Source organism: Callorhinchus milii, unplaced genomic scaffold (genome assembly GCF_018977255.1).
Source record: "Callorhinchus milii isolate IMCB2004 unplaced genomic scaffold, IMCB_Cmil_1.0 Scaffold2, whole genome shotgun sequence".
NCBI classification, from domain to species: Eukaryota; Metazoa; Chordata; class Chondrichthyes; order Chimaeriformes; family Callorhinchidae; genus Callorhinchus; species Callorhinchus milii.
This window is the reverse complement of record NW_024704743.1, coordinates 49,756,398-49,771,166: the sequence shown is the minus strand read 5'-3', so window position 1 is coordinate 49,771,166 and position 14,769 is coordinate 49,756,398. Positions and strand designations below refer to the sequence as shown.

The window sequence follows — 14,769 nt, the reverse complement described above, 5'->3', positions numbered from 1 at the left end:
AGTGTTGATATAGAAACCATCAAAACCAGACATAGTTGGTGAGCAAGCAGGTTGACGTTAATAGGCTCAACACCAACAGCAGGTTAACCATGTAGATGGCACCCAAGGCAAGGGGTGACTCCCTACCTGCTCATCTCCGGAATCAACCTTCCTGCAGACTGGACCTCTAAAGCCCTCCACACTCCCCCAGGGAGTATCTACAGGCTTCCCTTTTCCAAGGGAGCATGGATTATCCCTTTTGAAAGTTATTTTGACCGACTAAGACTGACTGACTGACTTCCAATCTTCTCATGATTCTCCTAAAGCCAGCTCTAACACCTCCTCCACCTCCCACCCCCTCAATCCCCATAGACATTTGCAACGTTTCGCCAGCCTCTCTGTCCAGCCCCGAGCACCCAATAGGATGCCGATCTTTGTGGCCTCTCCTCTAATTGGACCTTTCCCATGAATAAACCTGTACCCATTACAATACAGTATATGGCACCACAGAATAGTAGCACCTTGATACAGCGATTCAGAGCTTCAGTACTGCATAACATAGGAATACCCTTGATAACACCGAAGAGGCATTTGGGTAAAATATTTTCAAGGTGGCTAATTTTAATGACAATTTAATTTTGTTTCGAACTAACTTGTTTCTAAAATATAATAAAACATGCAAATATAGAAATATATACATATGTATGAGTACAGTTATTACATTGATTCTTCTTTGCTGACATGTAATAGCCTATTTGAATTTCTAATGCCAGCATAGTAATATCAGTATAGTATTGTAATATTGCTTCAATGGACTAAGCAGTACATCTTCTCCCAATGCTAGGCCTGGCGTGCTGAAGGACCTGAAGACAATGGGCTCCATCTCTCTTTTTATCTTCTTCGCAACTCTCCTTGTTTTAGCTAGACAGGTGAGGACAGAATTCAATGAATTTTTGGCTTTAGAAAAAAAAAAGCTACCTGGACACGAAAGGGGATGAACAACACAAATGTGTAATGCTGGAATAATTTTGGAATCAAATTGAAGCCTCAGAAATAACAGAGCAACTAATGTTTTACAATCTACAATTTACACTCAAATGTCACACAAGGGGATAGGATACATTAGATCCCCAAAATGGATTTGGCAAAACAATTTTCCAAAATATGTTTATCAAGAAATTATTATTCATAATAATAATAAACCTTACATTTGATATACAACAACAACATCTTGGATTTATATAGTGCCCTCCACGCCGGACGGCATCTCAGAGCGCTTCACAGTAACGGATCCCGGGGCCAAGCCAGGGGGAGGGGGAGGAAGGTGACCAAAGACGTAGACGAAAAGAAAGGTCTTCAGCAGAGACCTGAAAATGGGAAGGGAGTGAGGAAGGCAGTTCCAGAGCCTCGGGGCATAGTGGCTGAAGGGACGGCCACCGAGGGTGGAGCGGAGGACTCGGGGGACCAGGAGGCCAGACCTGGAGGAAAGAAGGCAACGGGCACTGTTTTGAGGAGAGAGGTCAGAGAGGTAGAGGGGGTGCAGAGGAGTGAAGGGAATTGCAGACGAGGGTGAGGATCTTGAAGTCGATCCTCTCTGAGACAGGCAGCCAGTGCAGTCTGGCAAGGACTGGGGTGATCGGGGAGCAGAGTTTTGTGTGGGTGAGAATATGGGTAGTAGAGTTTAGTGCCTTTCGCTTCAGGAGGATGTCCCAAAGTGCTTCAAATGATATGCTTTAAAATGGAATAACTGCATACTTTGTGGGTGAATGTGGCAGTCAATTTGTGCTCAGCAATGTTCCACAAACAGCCATGCAGTGAATGACCAGATTTTATTATTTTAACAGCTGATTTTGATTTTTAAAAAGCTGTTTTATGTTTGTTTATAAATATCTCTATTCAAAAATGTAATACCATGCACGCAAATATATAAAGTATTCCATCCTACATGTAATTGATAGATAGTAATTGAGGTAATTTTAAAACAAGGCTCTTTTATTCTTCTCCCTCATTGCTTTATCCTCCCGATGCATGGCTGCCTCTTCCGCAGCCGCTCTCAGATTTAATTCACAGTTAAGCAAAACGTGTCATTTTATAATAATCCTTTCATTTGTACTAGCGCCTTACCAGGTCGTTAAGACATCTCAAGCACTATTATGGAAAAATTATGGAAAAACAGTGCAAGTCCTATCAATTAGATTTGCCCCCCTCCCCTCCACCCCACACATAGTAAATCGTTCACTGAATAGAAATCCTTTTACTCCAATCCTAATGAAGCAGTTACTATACCTGATCTGAGAGTGTTTGGTGTTAGTACTGAATGTCAATGGTGGAGTACCCATTCTCCAGGAATGATATTTCACACCTTGACAAACCCTAAAATTGGCAAAAAAAGAACACATTTCTGAAACATTGTTTTTCTAATGATTTCATAATCTGTCAAGCCTGCATTTGTGCAATTTAACAGTAATAATAATAATCATTGCATTTGATGTAATAATAATAATCCTTGCATTTGATATAGCGCTTTTCACGTCGGGAGGACGTCCCAAAGCGCTTCACAGAACACACTGTAGCATGTAGCGCCTTATCACGTCTCCGAGACGTCTCAAAGTGCTTCACAGAATATCCTGTAAAGTGAATTGACTGTATATTTTGTGGGCGAAACGCGGCAGCCAATTGCACACAGCAGTGTCACACAAACAGTCGTGGATTAAAGTGACCAATTTTTATTATTATTGCTCTAGCCACTGAGCTACAGGACTCCACAGTATGCCTCAAAGCTGTTTTTTTCAAATGTCACTATGTCTAACCAGAAGAAATAGCCAAATGTATGTGCATTGATTTCCTTGATTTTCTGTTAATGAGGTGAACACTGTAACCTGTGATATGTTAATTAACACTGGCGATGTTTATCATTGGTGACGGAAGATCACTTGCAAAGCAGGTCTTAAGTTATCGACTCGTCTTGATAGGTTGGCTTGGCTCAGTTGCTTAGAAGATTTTGAGTTCAAGCTCCACATTGAGTGCTGAGCTCAGCCTAGGCTGGCAGTTCAATACAGTACAAAAGAATCCTGCATTGTTGGAGTTGCAACTTCTCAGATTAGACATTAATCAATCTTTCACCTTGTGGCTGTTTGTTGGACTTTACTGGGCACAAAATGGCTGCTGCATTTGATTAAGAAAAGCAGTAACTACAATTGACCATAATTACTCTAAAGCACATTGAGGTGTTTCTACACATAATGTACCATAAAAATATAAGTTTGTTCTTTCAGTAACTGCATTTAATGATAACATGATAATTAATGCAGGTTATAATTATAACATGTGTTAATTATCACATCAAGGGTCACAATTTGCACCACATTATCCCAATTAGACAGTGAAATATGACAACAGACTAAAACTGTGGTTTCTGAGGTGCTTGAAATTTGAAGTGTAATCCTGGATAATCACCGCCAATTTAAGTACCTAGAATTGAAGGATCATTTAAGTATTGACATAAAGCTTGCTGTCTGTATAATCTGCAGTTTCGCTTTGCAAAATTACCATGAAATTACACTGTATTTGCACAGAGGTACCTTTAGTAAAATATGTCCTCTTTAAAATCATCTCATTCAGAACATTTAAAGCTCAGTGATTGCTCAAATTCTTCATGTTTAAATCCGGGAAATCCAATTAAAAAGTTTTAAATTCTTAAAAGTCTTACATGCAACTATGTCATAGAAACAGACCATTCAGCACAACCAGCTTGTGCCCATGTTTATACTCCAAACGACCCTCCATCCTTCCTATACCCCAATTCTCTTTTACCATGTGTATGCAAAAAATGTTACTCAAAATTTGGCTTGAATTCAGTGTTATGTTCAGTTTTAATGTGGTATCTACTAGGGAGGGTTTATTTTTTGCAATCAAAGCTTTTATATTAGAAGGCTTTGGCATGTATTAAAATGTATATCCTCTGCCTTAGAAACCAGTTCTTTTGGTCTGGTCTTTTGATCTTTGATCGTCTCTATAATTCGGTCAGTTGATAAGTTGTCTATTGTTTCTTTACTTCTGTGTCCTCTTGTAACAGAATGAATATTACTGTAGGTTAGACTTCCTATGGAAGAACAAATTCAAAAGAGAATGTGAAGAGATAGAAACCATGGAAAACCTTAACAGGGTGCTGTTGGAAAATGTGCTTCCTGCTCATGTGGCCGAACATTTCTTGGCTCAAAATTGGAAAAACGAGGTGAGTGAGGTTGTTCAGACTCAAAAAATAAATGGTTGCTGATATGACCCTTAGAAATAGTGGCAGCTGATGCCTCAGTGAGTAAATTTCCTGTGTGGCACAGTGTTGCACTATACAGACCAGAAAAGTGAATGGTGGCTTTCTGGGCAGTGCTAAGATAACTTGGCTCAGCTTGGGCAAGCACTAAAATTGCTTTCACTGTTGTGGGCTAAAGTTCCTGGTTCTCATCACCATCTGGTGAATCCTGCTGAGAAGTTTTGAATGTTTTAAGAGCACACAATTGGGCTCTAGTGTGATATTTTGCCCAAATTCACACTGGGGTCAATTCATCAGTTTCTTCAATATTTAGCATTTTGAATGCACCAATTGAGGTGGGACAAGGGAACCACCAACACCATTCTCAATGGCAAAGTCGGTGAAGCTGGACTAGAAATATTGGGCTTCTGGCTCGTGCAGCGGTTACTGGTTAACAGCTTCTTAATAAAAAATACTCTCATAATAATAATCTAACTGGTGGTCCAAGCCACAAGATCCAAGTTTAATACAGAAGGCTGACTCCCGAGACTTCACTACTGAGAACTGGGATGAGTGGGGTCTGTGACACATACATTCAGCTCCATTTGATGTGATGAATATTGAATGTACTACTAATTGGACAGCCTATTCTCTCCAAGAAGTGTACGCTGCAGTTATTTCTCATTTTAACAGAAAGCTCCAAGCAGATTTCTGACTGGTTATTGTGCAGCAGCAATTTTGATGGAAAGTGTGAATTTCACAGACATTTCATTTGCTAATTTATATTCTGTTCCCATCAGTTTACTATCGGTAATTCACTTGTTTTGAAAATCTGTATTGCTTTCCACTGATGAAAAAACACACAGAATGTGTAATTGGATTTTAGACTCACCACATTCATCAGCTTGTCTTTATAAAGAAAGTTCTGTTTTTATCTGAAGTAAAAAAACACCCTTAGTAAACCTTTTTTAAAAAATTAGTATAAAAATTTTAAACTAAATGAAAACCCTTAACTGTCCAGTTCCTTGGGATGTCCTTCCAACATAAAAGGCGCTAAATAAATGTAATTTGTTGTTGTAGTGATACGATCTTGAATTGAAAGCTCTATATGTACAGCTTTTTGCAGCCAGAGACCACTGTTCTTTGAGAAATGTCTTGTCAGCACCAATACAGTAGATGGTGCTGAAAACTCGGGAATGCTTCACAATACCAGAGGAAAATTCTGTGAATGATTGCATCAGGTGTCTCATTCTAAGATTCATAGATAGACATAGATAATATAATTAAATTGAAAGTGTTTGTATGCATACAGACCTAAATAGTCACCAAATGAGACTTAATACCAATTGTCTGTATTTCATACTATTTTAGATTCCAGAGCCAACTTTATTATAACCCAGTCTCTTTGCTTCAGTTTAGATATGTGATACATAGAACCAAGAAACAAAAAACTGTATATATTGAGTTTTTAATGGACATTCATTGTATATTTGGGAGTATTAAATAAGTTATGTTAACCAAGTGGAAACTCACATATACAGAATGAATGACAGAATACCTAAATTATGTAATAATGACCAATAGAAATTATTGGTTGTTAACTATATAATTAAGGAATTAACCTGTATTTCCTTCTGTTCATGTGAGTTTACACATGGTTTGCACATGATGCTTTAATAACCATCCTTTATTCAGCATACATAATAGACTCCCTTGTGCAGGGAGGTTAATCACTCTGCTAATCTTTAGAAATATTTATCACTTTCACTTGTTTAATTTATTTAATCTACAAAATACACAATTTACTCCATTTTACAGTAAATCCTATGAAGCACTTTGAGCTGTCCTCCTGACTTGAAAGGTGCTAAATGAAGTGCACAAATTATTATTATTATTTATTCAATCAGTTTTGCCCAAGGCTTGTTTAACCTCATTGAGTACCAAAGTCCAGTTCTAGATTTGTAGCTGATATTGTGTCAGTGTCGCCAATGAGCAGTTAATCTTGTGTGTCATGGGGTAAGATGTAGAAGTGAACGCAAACATGGCAGCCGATTTGCAGGTGGCAATGACCTACAAACATCCATGAAGTAAATGATCAATTTTATCAGAAGTGTTGGCCAGGATACTGAGAGATTCTCCCTTCTATTTTTGAATTGCGCCATGTTACCAAAATAGACTAATGAAACAACTTTACACCAAAAATATTAATGTGTCTTTCTCATCAATCAGATTCTGATTAATCTGCTGAACATTTCCAGCATTTTCTACAGTATTTTATTTCTTCTGAGAAAGGAAGGAGCATCTTACCATGTCAAAACATCTCAAAGCACAATGAGTTGCTTTGATCTGTAGTGACTGTTACGTGTGCATATCACCAGCACATAACCATACAAAGCAATGATGTGAATAACTAATTCATCTGGGAGGATTCTCCAATCATCTGTTAATTTACCAACATTGGTGGGAGTCTGCTGATTGATAAATTTACCATTGATTAGATAATCTGCTCAATTTTTATGCTTATGGTGAGCTTTTAATGTATTTTCATGGTCCTCGTGCTTTCAGAAATTGATATGTATCTGTTTGTTGGCAAAAAAGTAAAGACTGGACAAAGTGAAGCTTACAGTAGAATATCACCAAACCTGTGTATTCCTGATGTGGTGTCTCATCTCTGCCTTACAGGACCTGTACCATCAGTCATACGAGTGTGTCTGTGTCATGTTTGCATCCATCCCAGACTTCAAAGAGTTTTATACGGAGTCAGATGTGAATAAAGAAGGCTTGGAGTGCCTACGTTTGCTGAATGAAATTATTGCTGACTTTGATGATGTGAGTCCCTTCTACACTCCGCAGTTCTTTACACATAGCATTTTTACAGCAGAGTTGGGGATAATGACAAATTTAGAGACAAGGCTGTAAGAAAAAAGAAGTTGTATTTTAATTGAACCTCATAGAATCATAGAATTATACAGCACAAAAGGAGGCCATTCGGCCCATCGTGTCTTGCCAGCTCTTTGAAAAGAGTTATCCAAATCAATCCCACTCCCCCATAGCCCTGCAAAAGTCCTCCCCAAATAAATATCTATCATTGTCAAAATGAGGTGATGTGATAGAAGTCCTCACTATTACCAAGGATAATTAGTAACAGATTATTACCACAGTTTGACAAGTTAGTAACTGAAGGGCCTAAATTTAAGATCATTTCAAAGAGAATTAAAGGGGAGTTTAGAAATAGAAGTAAGGTGTTTGGAAGGGAGTTTTCTGGCACAACTATTGTTGAAGCAGAGTGCATGAATTCTTTTAAAAGGGTGCTATACAGATGCATAAAAATTAGGAATATTAAAGAAGAGTATGGGAAGTGTGGAGCAAGAGTGGGCTTAGACTAGGTGTCTCATGTGAAGAAAACATCTAGCACAGGTCCTAATAGCTGTTTTCAATTCTGTATAATTTAAATGATGCTATCATTTCTGGAATTAAGAAATTTTGACCCGATTTTTGTGGAGTGTCTGGCCACGATAGGGCACAATCAAGATACATGAAGGTATGAGCTTGTTATATAAGATACTACAAGGGACATTGTTCTGCCGAACATTCCTTCTGAAGCTCTAAATATACATTATCCCCCTCCCTGCAATCTCACTGTGTTGAAATAAACTAATTACTCTGTTTTCTATTGTAACCCAGTTTTTCCCAGGCCTCCTGCTGTGGAACCCCTTACCCACCCCACCCCAATATTGCCCTTACTCCTAGACTTTTAAAATCTAAGCTTGTGTCACCCAAACACTTTTTTGGGCTTATCTAATTTTCTGTGCCACTCTTTCAGTTCTTGATGGTGTATTGTAACAATGGTCAAATTCTCAAACTGATATTGCATTTGCCAATCTTTTCATTTTCATTCTGTGTTAAAAGTGTGTTAAACTTTTGGATATCCATGGTGTCAATACATTGATATTTGCCCAGTATTTTGTGTGCTTCGCACAAAATTCTTGAACAAAGTTCTTCTGTATTTCCTTCAAAACAGTATTATTGCCTATGTTATGTCTTACAGTTGCTGTCCAAGCCCAAATTCAGTGGAGTAGAAAAAATCAAAACCATTGGAAGCACCTACATGGCAGCCACTGGGTTAAGTGCTGCCACAGTTCAAGAGTACAGCCAAGTAGGTCACATTCTCTTATCTTCAAATAAATAATTCTTTGTACCTATTTTTTCTAGAGAAGGTTTGAATAGCCACCGCTGTTAAATATCAGACCTTCATTAAAACACATCCAGTGCGGAAAGCTATTGGGATGGTTTATGGCCTTAATGGGCCTAAAATTGGGAAATTGAATTTCTTTATAGTAATGATACTCACTAATGGTTCCCAAGGGCCACATTTCCAACCGATGACTTGCTCGTGGGCCACTCTCAAGAATGTTGCAACTTGCTGCACCACATAGTAATGGATGTAGGTCTGGACTGCTGATCTGCTACACAGTGAGCTGCTGAATTCAATGAATCCGTTGAGGGTCATTGCCAGGTGGAGGCTGAATAGGCTGGGAAGAAGCACAGGAAGAGAAAAGTACACTAGGAACAATAACTTTTCTAATAGCCCTGAATCAATAGTTATTTTGTTTTCTTTATGAAAAAGATTGCCCATTTTGCTAGGATTCCTTTGTCTTCGTTTGCTGGTGACCAAAAAACAGAGAGGTAAATGTACTGAATCCCAGCTAAGACAACATCCGCAAAGCCAGGCAGACTGTGAGTCGAAGCCTGGGACTTATGAGCAATAATTCTGCTGAGGGCCACAGTTGAAGTTGTGAACAGCTACAAAAACCCCCAAGACATTGACAGATTAATGGAACAAGCACTGGAAATTCACTGTCATTGTTCCTAACTAGGCAGTGATATTATTAGTGAGGTCAGTATTTGTGGTTTAAAAAATGACATGGGGACTGCAGAACTGGCAAGGCCTGTATTAAAGGTCAAAGAGATTGATCTTAACAATCTCTTGTCATTAGAATTGCCATTCTGAGCAGCCTTAGCTCATATTTAAAAATCCTTCTAGGTAATATAGTGGTCTATACAGATACAAATTAAAACAAGGTATCTATCACTTTTGACAAGGTGCAGGATCAAGCAAGGAAGTTAATGTCGCATCTGATGAACTAAGGAAACAAGGAAAGGTTAAGGAAGTTAGATAGACAGAGAATAAACAATCTAATGTGGTTTACAAATTATGAAATGAGCTGATGAACTAGAGAAATTGTTGAATCTGACAAATGAACAACAAACTGGGAACCAGCTTTTAATCACATTGACAAGGTTGTGCACTAACACTTTGACAAGTTAACTTCCACATCATCTAAAACAGTGTCAGGCTTTTGTTGTCTATCACATGTGCAGTTTCTACAAATTGCCTTGTGCATCTCTTGCCGGGAAACCTCACATACATGACACTATCCCGCGAGAACTGAGATCACCTCAGGGCCAGAGTCTTATGTGATGTACATGGGCCTTCCTACAGAAAATGATCTTTATGTCCAGAGGCAGTATGTAGGCTGTAATTCTGCTATTGAAATGTTTTTTCCAACCTCCATTAATTTAAAACAGTATTTACTAAATGTTTTCATAGTCCTCAAAACAGTTAACTTTACTTTACGCCTGGTAATTGTAACTCCTGCTGTACAGTATAGCAACTTCAGCAGAAACGGCTTTTAGTTTAAATTTACAACACAAATTTCCTCTATTAACCAAGCAAGTGCAGAATGTAGTGCTTTGTGCTGCTCATGAAACCGTATTACCATAGTAATGCAACAATGTCCCTGACCCATTTTACGAAACAAGTGGTGTCTAAATTTCAGTGTAAAAGAGCTGTGGATCTGTAGGGAAGCATTAATCTGACAATTACAGGAGGAATTTGAATTGCAAATTTGAATTGTACCATTGAAACATGAATGACCTGAGTTGATGTCAATTACCCATTAAAGTTAACTATTATATTGTCCTGGAATGCAAATATGTGAAGAGTTGTTTCTCCTGCTTGCTCAGTCTGCCCAAGAATAATTGTAATATTGCAATCTACCATAACCTGCCCTACAGCGACCTCTTCATTGCTAAACAGAGCATGACATTCTACTATTCAAGACAGTTCAGCACTGTGAATACAGATGATTTCCACTAAGGCTGCTTTTTGTATATAATGGCACACAGCAATCATTTTTTCCTGCAAGCTGCATCAACAAAGAGCACTGGCTGCAATTAACGGTGACCATGTTATTAACAGGATACTTAACAGAGGAATTGCGCAACCCAACAGGTTATATCCAATAACTTGCAGTTATGTTTTCTGCCTCACAAGCACTGAATGATTTTACTGGTGGTCATTAATCTGTTCGTAAAAGTGCATGGTTTGATTTTCATTTATGTTTATTACTCTTTCCTTTCTGTGGGTCTCCTCATGCCAGTTATCACTTCACCATTTTGTATGCACACAACAACCTGAACCCAGGCCTCTCTGTCAGCAGCTAATATCTGTCTTGCCGTCTGATTTATTTCACTCCCCCCCCACCTCTGCCCCCCTCAAGGTGAGCAGAACTGGCCTCTGCTACTGATGGAATTAGTACTCTCTGGAATTCCTCAACACAAAACGTTGTAGAAATCTCCCAAGTGCAGAATTAGTTTAGCATTCAACTATTTAAATATAACAGGATAGTTATTGATAGCATCCTTATGACTTGAACCAACCTATATTTAATAATAAAATAATAATAATCCTTGCCTTTGATACAACAACGACAGCAACAAGATTACAAGTATAGCGCCTTTCACGTCGGGATATATCATCTTTTACATCGGGAGATTGTCTCAAAGCACTTCATAAAATTCACTGCAAAGTGTAGTGACTGTGTATTTCTGCAGACAGACGGCTTTGTATTTTAGTAATAATAATAATCATTGTGTTTGATATAGCACCTTATCACATTGTTGAGTGCTCTAACCAATATGCTACAGGACTCCACACATTTTAGATGTCCTGGCTCAGTGTTCTGTTTATATCATTGTTGATTCACATTTTTTGAATGCATCAGAGGTAGATTCCCTCCCCTTCCCATTTCAAGTCAATGCTTTATCTTTAGCCTGTCAGCAGGTTCTGGGAAACATAAGTTCGTGTGCTGGCCATCTTTATATAAAGTTTCAGCTTCTGCATTGTAATGCTGAGATAAATAATCATATTACAATAATGAAGCTGCCTAGATTGTGAGCAGCTATTATATTACCATAATAATAACTTGACAAATAGAACCTTATCTAGCTTTCTCTACATTTTATTTTATTTTTAATTCTGTGTTTGCCTTCCTTCCTGAATCTCTTGGGTCCCACTGTCCATATTGGAGTTAGGAGTTGCATTGAAAATGTCATCCACAAAAAAATGGGCTTCGATTATCTCAAAACCATCCCCAGAGACCAATTTTGAAGCATACTGAGATACAGAGTTGTAAAGACTGACAAGGTCATGTCACCGATACACTCAGTTCAATCTTTAACATAATTTTATGTCATAGCAAGAAGTGCTCTCGGGGGCGATTTATCTCAGTAGTTACCCTGGGATCTCAATTACATCCAGATGATATAACTCATCCAGGAGAAGGAGAGTTTAATACTCCACATTGGCTCACCGAACAGGGATGAAGCTCTGTGGATTTATTTGTTTCTCTGTTTGTCATTTTTCTGACTTTGTTTGTAAAGAGTCTCCATTAAATGGCGCAAGGATATTGTTTCTTAAATTCGCAGAGGTGAATCTTATAAAGAGGAATCTGGAAAATCTGCAAAATCATGGAAGATTTGGTCGATAGATGCAAATCCCAGCACAAAGCAAAACCCCAAAACAAAAAATCCTAAGTTATACCAATGAGAAGTATACCAATATACTGTAAATTGGTTTGCTAAATTATACCAACGAGAAGGACCAGAATGAGAAGCTAATATTTCTCTCCACAAGTATATAGATAATTCAATGAGATCACCTTCTTTACATTTTAACCCAAGACTGCTTGAGGTTCTGCAGAAATCCCTGACCCCCTGGGACAAGCAATTCTGTATCTGCTTAAGTTATGCACTGATAACAACAGTAATATTACACCAAAGCTTTGTGACTATGTTGTTAACCTAAAATAACTAAACCAAATATTGAAAACGCAATGTCAAATTAAAAAATTAAGCACTTTTATATTTTTTTTCTTATTTTCTTGTCTTCAATGATCTAACTTTATTTTCTAGAACTAATCTATACCCCCTTACCTTCTCTAACTCATTCTTATGAAACTGAAGTTTGAGCCTCCTAATTTCTTTTTTCTTCTCTTTTTCAGCTCCCAGTGCATATTCTAGAGGTAGGAGTATGTTTTTCTTTACACACACTGTCTGGAATACTAGCTTTAGAGATAATTCCCCAAACTATTCAAAAGTCCAGACCATTGTCTCATCCAGGACAGCCTCATGAAAATGCAGACAAGCCAATCAATCAAGCAGCAGCTAATGTGCTTCCTGTAGGAATCCTCCAAGAACTTGACAGCGCCTGTCTTCATCACTTAAACATTACTTCACCGCACAAATCAAAAGGGATTCTAGAAGTTTTAATATTGTGGAATCTTTCCAACAGCTACTTTTATTTCTGAAAGTCAAGCTTTGTTCATGCAGTATAATCTCCGTACTTAAGGAATCCCATTAGAATTCCCCTCAACCCAAGGGAACTCTTTGTATTTGATCTTGTGTCTTATTGTCTCACAGAATATACTGTAAAGTGAATTGACTCATTAAGAATATAAATACTATCTTTCCAATAAAATGCTAACTAGCACTTGTACAGCACTGAAAACCTTGGGACGTCCTCCCGACATGAAAGGCGCTCTATAAATGTAATTTTGTTGTTGTTTTTGTTTATATTATTTAAGTCCCACATTGGGACTTTGAATTCATATAGTCTAGGCTGACACTCCAATGCAGTGTCGAGTTTGTGCTGCAATTTTGGAGATGCCATCCTTTGAATAAGACATTAAATTAAGGACCATCTGTTCTTGAGGTGGACATTAAAGATCCCATAGCAGTATTCAAAAAAAGGATGGGTTTTCTCCAGGATCCTGATCATTCACTTCATGGTTGTTTGTGGGACATTGCTGTGCACAAATTGGCTGCTGTATTCACCCACGAAACACACAGTCACTGCAATTCTATACCCTGTAAAATATTTTGAGACATCCTCCCAATCTGAAAAGGTGTTGAATCAAATGTAAGGATTATTGATATTAAACGATCCTTAACTCTGCGTTTCTGAATAATCTGATCCAATGTCATTTGACGGATCTTTTAATGTGTCATTTCATGCAGCAGATTATATTTCTGATTGAACACTTGTTCTTTGATCGGCCAGATCATTAATCCATATATCTCAATAAAATATTTATTTGGCATCTTTGAGCATGATTTATAGTTTCTTCCTCTGAGCCCCCCCACCCCCATTCAAACACACATACAGATACACACTAAAACTCTTCCTAGCAATGGCTTTGTGTGTCATAGTTTTGGTCTGTGGATCATGGTTTGCATCACTAGCATACAATCTGATCTATTTCAATGCTTCTCTTGACTTGCAGGAGCCTGATAGACAGTACACGCACATTGGAACCATGTTGGAATTTGGCTTCGCACTCATGGCAAAACTCGATGTTATCAACAGACATTCTTTTAATGACTTCAAACTGCGTATCGGTATGTGCGATCACTCAATTACTTTCTTGGGAATTTTTGGTTAAAGTACTCTTTTGGGGTGATACTCTGTGTATAGTTACCACACGTAGGCAATGTATGGGGAGTATTACTATGAAGGAGGAAAAACCATGTGGAAGTTAATTTGAATGTTACATTAGTCTTTCTTCAGACTATGTCAAATTCAATAATTCGTTAGTCATATTGGGATCTACTTTGCAGGGTGAATTGAGAGTTCTTTTAAAAAATATTGCTGACGAATCACCTGGGTGTGCAGGAGGCATTTCCTCATAAAATAGTTTCATGGCTGAGAAAACCTCCTTGACCTCTTTAAGAATGTTGCAGATAAAGTTAAAACAAATCGACTCTGCAAAATAAGTAAAAACACTGCTCTCTGCAAAATGGTACTTCAGACCTTCAGAAAGCATGAGATACAGTTACACTTGAAAGCTTTTTTAATTGCAATACAAAACACAGTAATGTTATAGTGGATAAGAAGGGGTTAAAACGTAAAAAACAAAGTGTTTGTGAAAGGCATAATGTGAAACTGGAGTCTCACAAGAGCTCAGCGTTTGATTATTTATTGTTAATAATCTACACAATTGGCCAAGATGTCAAAACAAGCAATAAAATTGATCACTGCAATCTTCAACGGTGTCCTAAATGATAACTATTTCAGAATTTTCTCTAAGCAAGAATAACAGTGAGGAAAGAAATCCTGGGCTTTCTTTGTTTTACTGTGTTCCATGCAACAATTTTATGTTTGCAAAATAAATGTAATAACATTTTCAATTATAAATATC

At 37.8% G+C, this 14,769-nt stretch overlaps 1 protein-coding gene and 1 long non-coding RNA gene across 4 annotated transcripts in view; one reads left to right on the top strand and one right to left on the bottom strand.

Annotated features, from left to right (window-relative positions):
- Positions 1–14,769, top strand: part of LOC103183192 (adenylate cyclase type 2) — a 147,102-nt gene that overhangs the window by 129,419 nt on the left and 2,914 nt on the right. For 2 of the 3 annotated variants that reach the window (XM_042332070.1, XM_007900529.2), the window contains exons 19-24: positions 824–908; positions 4,055–4,213; positions 6,911–7,057; positions 8,277–8,384; positions 12,574–12,594; positions 13,855–13,969. In XM_042332070.1, the coding sequence (XP_042188004.1) occupies positions 824–908; positions 4,055–4,213; positions 6,911–7,057; positions 8,277–8,384; positions 12,574–12,594; positions 13,855–13,969 (635 nt within the window). The remainder of the gene's footprint in view (positions 1–823; positions 909–4,054; positions 4,214–6,910; positions 7,058–8,276; positions 8,385–12,573; positions 12,595–13,854; positions 13,970–14,769) is intronic. The other variant, XM_007900530.2, reaches the window with a different exon arrangement.
- On the bottom strand, positions 2,263–6,920 carry LOC103183191. The gene is made up of 2 exons (XR_488392.2): positions 6,871–6,920; positions 2,263–2,352 (listed from the first exon to the last, which is right to left on the bottom strand). It is a non-coding gene; the product is annotated as an uncharacterized LOC103183191 (long non-coding RNA).